At 45.1% G+C, this 10,823-nt stretch overlaps 2 protein-coding genes across 2 annotated transcripts; one reads left to right on the top strand and one right to left on the bottom strand.

The window, feature by feature from the left end:
* LOC124467337 (cartilage associated protein) lies at positions 1–3,377 on the bottom strand. Its single transcript, XM_047019600.1, has 7 exons — positions 2,801–3,377; positions 2,303–2,452; positions 1,559–1,730; positions 991–1,119; positions 666–811; positions 495–578; positions 1–71 (listed from the first exon to the last, which is right to left on the bottom strand). Exons 1-7 carry the CDS (start codon positions 3,260–3,262, stop codon positions 24–26), a joined length of 1,191 nt encoding a protein of 396 aa, XP_046875556.1. The 5' UTR covers positions 3,263–3,377; the 3' UTR covers positions 1–23.
* A 434-nt stretch (positions 3,378–3,811) lies between these two features.
* On the top strand, positions 3,812–10,664 carry fkbp9 (FKBP prolyl isomerase 9). Its single transcript, XM_047019599.1, is given in 11 exon segments — positions 3,812–4,405; positions 4,958–5,103; positions 6,118–6,307; positions 6,528–6,663; positions 6,666–6,675; positions 6,956–7,145; positions 7,524–7,669; positions 7,794–7,983; positions 8,069–8,214; positions 8,661–8,824; positions 8,977–10,664. Coding segments are annotated over 11 exon segments (1,707 nt in total). The 5' UTR covers positions 3,812–4,196; the 3' UTR covers positions 9,157–10,664.
* Positions 10,665–10,823: the final 159 nt, after the last annotated feature.

Here is a 10,823-nt window from a genome sequence, read left to right as displayed (position 1 = left end):
CTTTCAGTGTGTGAAAAAACGTGCTACTGCTCGTGATCCAGGAACTCATCTAGAAACTCGAACACTTCTCCCTGTGAACACACACACACACACACACACACACACAGACACACAGACACACAGACACACACAGGTTCAGTTGTGGCCATCTACTAGTAGAATACTAAACAAATCGGCATTGTACATCGACCTTGTGGTTATTTCTAGTATTGCAAGCTGATAAACAGGGCCACATTGTCCTTCAGGAAACTCAGTCATGTGATGTTAAAGAGTAATCAGTTCATCTTTCTGTTGTTTACCTTCCTCAGAACCATTACTCACAAATCAGCTGAACCCAAAACATGACTGGTTTCATGGTAATCTTGCATGAGCTGTTCAGAGATCTAATAATCAGGACTAGCAATTCTTGAGTGTCCTTATTTAACCTAAACAACATCATCAATTATTCACATAAACACACACACACATACACACACACACACACAGTAGCATACCTCGTCATCCCCTTGCAGGCGTTGCCTAGAAAACTCCAGCATCTGTAGCTGCATAGTCGTCTGGTTGTAGTACCGCAAAGCCTCCTGCGACACACACACACACGCGTCTGAGCCCCACGCAAAATGATAACGCCACATGAAATTAAATATAAGATGATGTCTTTCTCTCACCGCTCTGGGCAGGAAGTCTTCATCTTCAAGACCCCATTTTTCCCTGTGGAACTGATAGTAGGCCACGTTGTTCTTCATGACCTCATCACTGGGGTCAAACAGCATGTAGCTGGCCACACAGGGCACTGCGTTCTTCAGGTCATTCACTGAAGAAGACTCTATGTTAGCGTCATAGCTATCATAATAACATGACAGTCACCATCCCGAAGAACAGAAGCTATGGTTATAACCATATAGCTTCTGATTGTGTTAACAATTATGCCAACCTTGTTCTCATATATGTATATATGACAGTCTGGTTACAATGTTGTGATAATATACTCACACTTGTAATATGCAAACTGTAGGTAGTGGTACATGGTCGCCACAAACTTCTCAACCACAAATCCTCCGACCACAGGAGTCAGCTCACTCTCACACTTCACCTTCCTCTCCAGCACCTCAGTGTAGTGATCTGTGGGGGGTGAGAGGGTTAGAGAAGGTTAGAGAGGGAGACAGAGATTTAGCAACAGAGAAGAGAGAAAGAAAGTGGCCATGGAGAGAGACACAGAGTGCGCAAGAGAGCGAGAGAGACAGAGAAAGTGAGAGAGAGAGAGAGATAGAGAGAAAGACTGAGAGAGAGAGAGAGAGAGAGATAGAGAGAGAGAGAGAGAGAGAGAGAGAGAGAGAGAGAGAGAGAGAGAGAGAGGGAGGGAGAGAGAGACAGGCGTACATAAACACAGGGAGGAGAGAGAAAAAGGTACCCGAGTACCATCATGTGATGAATAGCTAAAGATGTAGACTAAACTGAGAAGGAGAGATACAGACACTAAGAACAAGGAACTGATCAGGGAAGTAGGGGAGGGGAAAGGGCTACACAGAAGGAGAAGGCCAGAGGCAGGTGGAGGTCTCGCCTGCGATGGAGGGGTAGAAGTCTTTGAAGTCTTTGATCTCCCTGGAGCCCTCCGAAGCAGCCAGACACTCGTCGAACACCTTGAAGAAGTCCCTCAGAGCCAGTTCCATGTCGGACACGGACGTCCGGTAGTTGTCCCCGTTGTACGCTCTCACCGCACGCACAAACAGAGTCTGAAACACAAAGATGGGCTGAGCTTCAATCACATGTAACCAGGCAACACTCAAATCTTGACTGATTGAGCACAACTGAGAGTAATCAAGGTGGGTGTCTGTAATATAGATATGACGTTTGTTACAGTCACGTGTAATAGTTTAATATCGGTTGTTATTTGTATTTATTTTGGGGGGGGGGGGGTACCACTTTGAATCTGACTGAGATCATTTCCTGTACATCTCCTCCCTGCTCTCCTGCTTGTCTCCAACTGTCCTATTAATAAATAAAGCCCCCCCAAAATAAAGTGCTTTGCATTTTTTCCAGTTCTATTTGAAGCCTGGTGCTGGTGCTCCCTGTGCCAGCCCCACCCACATCAATCCCCATCGCCCCGCCCACAGAGACAATGACAGGGAGGCTAGTGTGTGTTTCTGTGTGTGAGCATGCTTACAAATAACTGAGGAAAGAAATAAAGCCTGTGTCTTTACTCCCTTAACAAAGTACAGGGTTGTATACACTGGCAGAATAATCTCCAAGAAATCTGATCATTTAATCTCTTAATGGGGTTGAGAGTGCGGCTTCATGGCTGCACCTCATATGACTTTGTTTCCAGGTCTTTCAGGTGTTCGTCAGCGCCGGGTATGCTCTTGTAATATGCCATGTTCCTCTGCATCATCTCATCATCTGGGTGCTTCAGCAGGAAAGTGTGGGCTGCGGACACAGCCTTGGCCAGGTTATCAGACTGGGAGAGAAAAGACAACACACACACAGAGAGACACAAACGAACGCACACACAGCCACACAAAAATACAATTTAAAAACAGAGCAAAAGAACAATATTCTTTTCTGCGGAATGAAACTCAGACTGTCTCGTGGCATAAGTAAGATAGTAGACGCCGCCTCCGTGCCGGAGAAATAATAGGTGTGTGGGGGTAAATATGTCCAAAAAGTATAGCCTAACTAAGCCGAATGGATGTGCCTGTAGGGTACACAAACGTAAAGCAACTATAGTTGAGTCATTCCTTAGAAAAAAAAACGTTAACTGCGGCCAGAACTGCAGTTATTTATATACTTTTATTTTTTTACTCACTTTGAAGTAGGCAAACTGTAGGTATTTATATGGTTCCCGTCGCTCGAACTCTTCCACGGTGTCCCGGCTGGGCATGCTCTGCCTGAAGGCTGGAAGTCCCTGTTTGCAGCGTTTTAAACATTGCGCCCTCTTCATCACGTTACCGAACACACGCAGCTCCGGGAACTCCGAAAACTTTTCCTCGTTATCCAGCCGCACAGAGCTGCAGTTGAGGTTACAGAAGGCCTCACTATCCCGGAGCAGCCGGTACAACCTAAGAGAGACCTCCAGGTAATCTACAGTCTCCTTCCACTTCTCTCCGGTGTATTGGTCCAGTGCGTATTTATACGCCGAGTCTAACGGCATAAGCTCATGCCTCGGAAAACTTCTGAAACTATATTGTTCGTACTGAGAGTAAACTACACTAACGGAAAAGGTGAATACAAGTAGAGACAAGAGAGTGGAATATCTGGAGGGTGCCATCTTTGCGTCGGCAGCGGTGGGTCTGTTAAGCTGTGCTCTGCTACGTCTCAACTCTGATTGTATGCGTGCGTGGGACTGGGACCGCCTCAACCCCCACCACGTATCCGGACACAACCAACCCTCCGCGGCCACACAGTATAGGCACTGGAGCTCCCTGCTCCTCCCTCAAAATCACTGCTGCTCCAGAGACGTCCTCGACAAATTCTCCATGCTAAACTAGGTCACTACTGCAGTAACTCTTTAGCTAAACCAATGTTTAGATTACATATTTTCGTCAGATAACGTGGATGAAAACTAAGTAGCTTTACATTGAGGAAAACGGTAAATGACAAAACTATCTGTTCTCCAGATAATTGATATCTGGTGAATTATATTTGGTGAGGATTGTCATACGAAACTCGTTTTATATATGCTACAATATAACAAATACAAAATGTTGTGACCAGTAGGCTAATTAGACCCCCCGGGCATAACAGAGCCTCCCCCTTCTTGTGCCACGTAGAGACATTCCTGACTTGGAATTCTTCCCCGAACTATCTCAGGTCTTACGTCTTCAATAGCGCCTGAGCCGAGAATGAGCCCGCAAGTTCATTTGCACACAGAATGGTCTAATACTTTGCCTAAAAGATAAACCAAGTTTGACTTAAAGAAGTCGACGTTGTACAACCCTACGCAGGGGTCTTGTAGTGTCTTTGGGTGATGGAATTTCCAGCTGTGTGGAATAAAAGGGCCTACGTTACCACGTTTACACATCTGCGGCGCTTTACTGCGCCTGCGCTTTACGTGGTGCGCAAATCCTCCAATTCAATCCCACACTGGGAATTGGAAAGGACTAACCCAAGAAACACCAGAGGATAAGCAACCGGGAGAGAGAGATAGAGAACTCAGAAACCAGAGTTAGAATCAACTTTTGTCACAGTTTTTGGAGAGCTAGATGAAAATGAGCCGATGCGTGCACACAATGATATATCTAGCGGTTCTGGTGGCGTTCGCCGCCTGTAACGCTCCCCCGGTTCCGTTAGATGACATCGTCATTGAGAAAACTTTCGTGCCAGAACAGTGCGTACGGGCGGTTAAAGTCGGGGACTTTGTCAGGTATCACTACAATGGCATGTTCCCGGACGGCAAGAAATTTGACTCCAGGTGGGTAAATTACTTTTCCCTTTAACTTGTTGACTGAATGCTCGGTGCGTGCATGGGAGTGTATGTTTGATCGGCCCAAAGCCACGCAGGCAGGGAGAAGTCATGTTATTTGCAAGCAACAAATGTAGAAAAAGTCAATGAGTATCTGACAGTGATACAGATGCAGGATATCTATTATAAAAATCAGTGCTCCTGCCATCCACGTTATTGCCTTTGGTGACAAATACATTTCCTCTTGGTCTGCTGTCAATGATGCATGGAATATGACTGTGGGGTTAGGTGCTTGTGCATATGAAGACACGCTCTTAAGACTACCTAGACAACCCACAACGGACTGATCCGAGCTTCATTCATTCAGTCGCAGCTGGGTTCATATGCGTGGCAGAAGAGGGCCTAGTAGTAACCACGGCGCCAACCAATAGAAACCGAGTTAGGTGAACTGGCGACACTGGATGTTTTTCGTGTATACATTCGTGTATACATTTAGAATCATAAAACTGTTGTCTTCCGAAAATGTCAAAGTTATGTTTTCTGTGTTTTTGTTTGTTGCAGTTATGACCGTGGCAGCACCTATAATGTCTTTGTGGGCAAGAAGCAGCTGATTGAAGGCATGGATAAAGCTCTAGTAGGGATGTGTGTGAATGAGAGACGGTTGGTCAAGATCCCCCCGAAACTTGCCTATGGAAAGGAAGGTCATGGTGAGTGTGTGTTACCAGAACATTTGATTTCACAGGTTTGTGTCAGAAAGAGGCAGGGTCTGTTTACTCTGTCCAGAGTGATCCATAAACACAAGGTCCAAGTCTATACAGACACCAGATACACCAAATCAGGAAACACGGCTGCTATCATACAGCTAATGGGTGCAAAATACAATTCAATGTTGTTTGGTTTTGGCATGCTTCCTGTATACGTACGTTAGTAATGTGATGCCTGAGAAATGAATCCAAACGCATGTAGATTTGCAGAAGGAGGTCCAAGTCTCCGTGTAGACTGAGGTCACTGTGACATCACAGACCAGGAAGAGGCCTGTAGCTAGCATAGCCAGATGGTCTGGTGTTTATACTTCAACGAGAGAAAGTTTCATTGAAGAGCTTGCTTGCACAGGTTGAGGCTTGACATTTTAAACAGTGTCCTTTGGTTGGCCCAGGGGTCTGTTGAGATACTTTGTGGATGTAGTAATGCGATATGAGGTTAGCAAACCAATAGGTTTGCGGATATTATGAGTTATGTTAATCATTTGGGATTTCACAAGCCAACTTTGCATGTAGAGACGTGTGTGTCTGTGTGCGTATTTGTATGTGCAAATGTGCATGTGTTTGTGTGAGAGGCGTGTGTAGACAGGTAAAAGCCAAGGGGGCCTCCTCTATGGTCTCATGGGATTAGGAAACACGAGGGAAAGAAAAGGGGAGGAAGAAAAGAAAGAGAAAGGGAGGGTGGAAGTCTGGTGGGGGCAGAGGGAGAGATTCAGGCCTTCAAAGTGCCAGCTCACCAGCGAGAGTTTAATCACATCCACTCTCAACTTTTCTTTCCCTCCACCCTCCTCTCCACCTTTTCCCGCTCCCTCATTCAAGTCCTTGAGTATGAAGTATGGCCGCGATGCACAGATGCCCTTCCTACATGGTAGACAGATAGAGAAAGTCAGGTGGAGAGAGAATAAATGATTGACAGAACAAGGAATGTCTCAAATTCCCCCCCCCCCCCCCCCGCCCCAGGTGATGTTGTCCCTCCCGATTCCATCCTCCATTTTGACGTTCTACTGTTGGATGTGTGGAACCCTGAGGACGGGGTGCAGATCAAAACATACTACAGTCCAGCGGAATGTTCTAGAAAAGTAGAAGTGTCCGACTATGTACGCTACCACTACAACGGAACCCTCCTGGACGGAACGCTCTTCGACTCCAGGTAAGACACAAGTGAAGATTGTATGGTCACAAAGAGCGAGTGTGTGTTTACAAGTAGTTGTCTGACCCTCTCAGTCGCCATACTTCTCAAATTAAATCAAATGTTATTTGTTTAGCCTTTTTTTACAAACAATGTCGCAGAGGGCTTCACATATGCGCATAGAACTGAACCTAAACTCGCATGGTTTGAACAACTTATTTGATCCTTCTCCTCTCTTTAGCCACACCCGTCTGCGTACCTATGACACGTATGTTGGCATCGGCTGGCTGATTGCTGGCATGGACCAGGGGCTGCTGGGAATGTGTGTGGGAGAGAAGCGCATTATCACCATGCCCCCATCTCTAGGATACGGAGAAAAAATGGAGATGGTGAGTGAATTCTGGGTAGTGGAGTTTTCATCCAGCTATTTCTTTAACAACTTTATTAACTAGACTCTCTCACTACCGAATCACCACAACCTCTCTCTCTCTCTCTCTCTCTCTCTCCTCTCTCTCTCTCTCTCTCTCCTCCTCTCTCTCTCTCTCTCTCTCTCTCTCTCTCTCTCTCTCTCCTCCCTCTCTCTCTCTCTCCTCTCTCTCTCTCTCTCCTCTCTCTCTCTCTCTCTCTCTCTCTCTCTCTCTCTCTCTCTCTCTCTCTCTCTCTCTGCAGGGAGTGACATCCCAGGGCAGGCGTCGTTGGTGTTTGACGTGGTTCTGTTGGACCTCCACAATCCCAAAGACAGCATCACCATCACCAACAAGCAGCTTCCTGATCCATGCCCCAGGAAGAGCACTGAAGGCGACTTTGTTCGCTACCACTACAATGGGTCACTGTTGGATGGAACGTTCTTTGACTCCAGGTGTGTGTGTGTGTCTGTGTGTGTGTGCATGTGTCTGTGCGTGTAATGTAAACCTATAGTAGGCTTTAGTTACAACCCTGTAATCTATTGTTACACTGGGTCAGAGTAATATACGACTGTGGATCTATAGCAATACAATTCTTGATCCTGCTTCCCTCAACAGCTCACATAAATGTATGCAAATATCTTTGAGGGTCAAATATGGTGTTGGGACTTAGAGTTCCTTTTCACCTGGTTCATAAACGAGAACTTGTTATTCCTAAGAAGCCCTCAAGGTGGCAGCATCGCATAGCCTCAGAATGAAAACTACCCCCATAAGAAGTGTTACCTTTTCCATGATGTATTGTGTGTTTTGACAAAATTCTTCCTGTCCCATAGCTACTCCCGTAACCGCACGTATGACACATATGTGGGGCGGGGCTACGTGATAGCCGGCATGGACGAGGGCCTTATTGGTGTCTGTATTGGGGAGAGGCGTACCATCACTATCCCCCCACACCTTGCCTATGGAGAGGAGGGAACAGGTGTGTGTGTGTTTGTGCATGGAACAGTGTGTAAGTGCGTGTGCATACGTACTGCGTACTGTATTCTGTGTGGTAATGTATGGAAATGTATCCCCCCCCCCCTTTCTCCCCCTCTCTCCCTCAGGTACAAAGATCCCAGGCTCGGCTGTGTTAGTGTTTGATGTTCACATCATAGATTTCCACAACCCGTCAGACACGGTGGAGATGAACACCACCCACAAGCCTGAGGTCTGTGACCTGCTCACTAAGAAAGGAGATTACGTCAAATACCACTACAACGCCTCACTACTAGACGGCTCACACATCGACTCTACGTGAGTACACACACACACACACACACGTACACACAAACACATAGACACAAAATCCTAACCTTTTCAGTGCCTATATAATCAACAGGTACAACTACGGGAAGACGTACAACATAGTTCTCGGGGCTAACCAAGTGGTTCCTGGGATGGAGGAGGGACTAAAGGACATGTGTGTAGGAGAGAGAAGGCACGTGGTCATCCCTCCTCACCTGGGCTATGGAGAGAGGGGAGTGGGTGAGTAGAGATCACATGCACACTTCCTTATCGTTCACCCCCTTCCTCTCTGCATCCTTCCCCCATGTTGTATCAACGTCTATAGCTGTCATGCTCAGCATTCAACCCTGCTGAGGGGAGACAAAGAAACAGAGAGGTGAACACATATGGTGTCTAACGTATGAAACAGAGAGGTGAACACATATGGTGTCTAACGTATGAAACAGAGAGGTGAACACATATGGTGTCTAACGTATGAAACAGAGAGGTGAACACATATGGTGTCTAACGTATGAAACAGAGAGGTGAACACATATGGTGTCTAACGTATGAAACAGAGAGGTGAACACATATGGTGTCTAACGTATGAAACAGAGAGGTGAACACATATGGTGTCTAACGTATGAAACAGAGAGGTGAACACATATGGTGTCTAACGTATGAAATCTTGACGTGTGTGTGTTTAGATGGAGAGGTTCCAGGAAGTGCAGTTCTGGTGTTTGACATTGAGCTGCTTGAGATTGAGGAGGGACTTCCTGAGGGTTACATGTTCATCTGGAATGAGGACGTGTCACCTGACCTCTTCACTGAGATGGACACAGACAAGGACCTCCAAGTGGTACCCTCAGAGGTGAGCCCACCTCAGACCCACCTCCTGCTAAACTATGTGAAAGAAACATCTTAAAAAGAAGCATCCAAAATGTTTTTTTTGTATTGTTTGTGGCTCTTACGCTTATCTCTTGCTTTATCTTTCTCTCTCCACTGATCTTTCTCCCTCTGTAGTTCACAGATTACATCCTGCGTCAAGTAAACGAGGGCAAAGGTCGTCTAGCCCCAGGTTTCGACCCTTACCGCATTATTGAAAACATGTTCTCCAACCAAGACCGCAACGGAGATGGGAAGATCACAGAGGACGAGTTCAAACTGAAGGCTGACGAATCTGCCAACCACGATGAGCTATGAGGGGTGGAGTCTTAGAGAGGGGGCGGGGTCAAGCTCTTTGTTGAGATGTATGATTGTGTGTGAGTGTATGTGTGTGTGTGTGTGTGTGTGTGTGTTTGTATGTGCGTGTATGCATATGTGCATAGTTGGGATCAGGGCTGGGGTAAATATCAAATGGTGTCTATACAGTAAGCCAAAGAGTTTTACTACTATTGTGAAAACAAAGGTTATTTGATATGTGACTGTTTTTTATATAGTTGACTGGTTGGTGGCTTAGACTATACTCCTCTTTGGTCATCCAAGCCTTCTGCACAAGCAATAATAACAGTCTGAGCTGAAAACATATTTTGTGGTGGCGGTAATGATGAAGAAGATGATGAGAATGATGATGGATTTACTTTTGTTTACCTCCTCTTGCCTATAGCCCGGTATTATAATTTAGGAACAAATTTCAGTGTTTCGAGAAGTACCTTTATTAGTCTCAGAAAAGTGTCTGTCTACACGATGCGATTCAAACTCCATTGCAGTCAGAACCATGTACTCTAGCGTGGATACATGTTTTTATATTTAATCTCTTGTGTGTCCACTCTGCTCTATTTTGGTCCTTAACCTGTACTTGTAATGATGTTAGAAAGTAGTAGAGATGCAGAATTATTTAATGCTGTCCCAATATTAATTAGCACATGCTTTTCATTTATATTTTCTGCTGTCCTAAAAAATCACAGGGAGAACCCCATTGGCCGTCCCAGACGTTCATCAGGTGTTTGGTTTTGCTTTGTTGTGTTCCTCTAGAACTTTCCTCCCACCACAGTTCTGTACTCATGGTTTTTGTTATGGCTGCAGGTGTGTGTGTGTGTGTGTACAGGTGTGACCTTTTAGTGTTTGTGGGAGTGAGTGAGAAAGAGAGAGTGTATGTTACAGATAAGATTATTGTGTGTCTAATGTCTCTAAATCCCTAGAGATGGACGATAATGATGTGATGCTGTAAAATGTGTTTTAATAAATGGCTGCTCCAACCTTTTATACACCAAGAAATATTTCCCCTTAATGTATGTTCCTGAGTGGCAATCACAAACATGTTAATGATTCTGACATCATCTGTGTTAGAAATATTTGTGCAGGTTGTTATGCAAGCTGAAAAGAATGCTGTTGTGACAGATATTTCATATAATCTCATGCAGGAAGGGAAATTCTGTGTACCAGATTCCGGTGTGCAGAGACAGTCGTTCTTCACAGCTGTGAACACAAGCTTTGACTAAGTAGACTGACGTGGGACATCCAAAGGTGGAAAACAGATCAATGTAAGTTGAACAGAAAATGTCAGAACATTAATGAAAGGACTACTTTTTACATGAAGAGTTTGACAACTCTGGACCACCATAGACTTGTCTCCTTGCTGCATGCTGCAAGAAATAAACGTTATTGACTCCATCGACTCTGTGCACTACTTGATAAAAGTAGTTAGCATTAGTTAATTCAATGCTGCTATTTCACATGTTCTATGTCTCTGTTCAATAAAAACACAATACCTCAGATATACAAAATGTGTAATGACAATGCTGCACATATATTCCAAATATAATCAATGCTTCAGATAGAATAAGTAATAATAATGATGAACTTACAACACTAACACTACAACACTACATCAGGCGCATAGCCAGGTTACCATGACCTAACCTTGGAAT

This window comes from Hypomesus transpacificus, chromosome 4 (genome assembly GCF_021917145.1).
Source record: "Hypomesus transpacificus isolate Combined female chromosome 4, fHypTra1, whole genome shotgun sequence".
Classification (NCBI taxonomy): domain Eukaryota; kingdom Metazoa; phylum Chordata; class Actinopteri; order Osmeriformes; family Osmeridae; genus Hypomesus; species Hypomesus transpacificus.
This window is presented reverse-complemented; position numbering and strand designations above follow the sequence as displayed.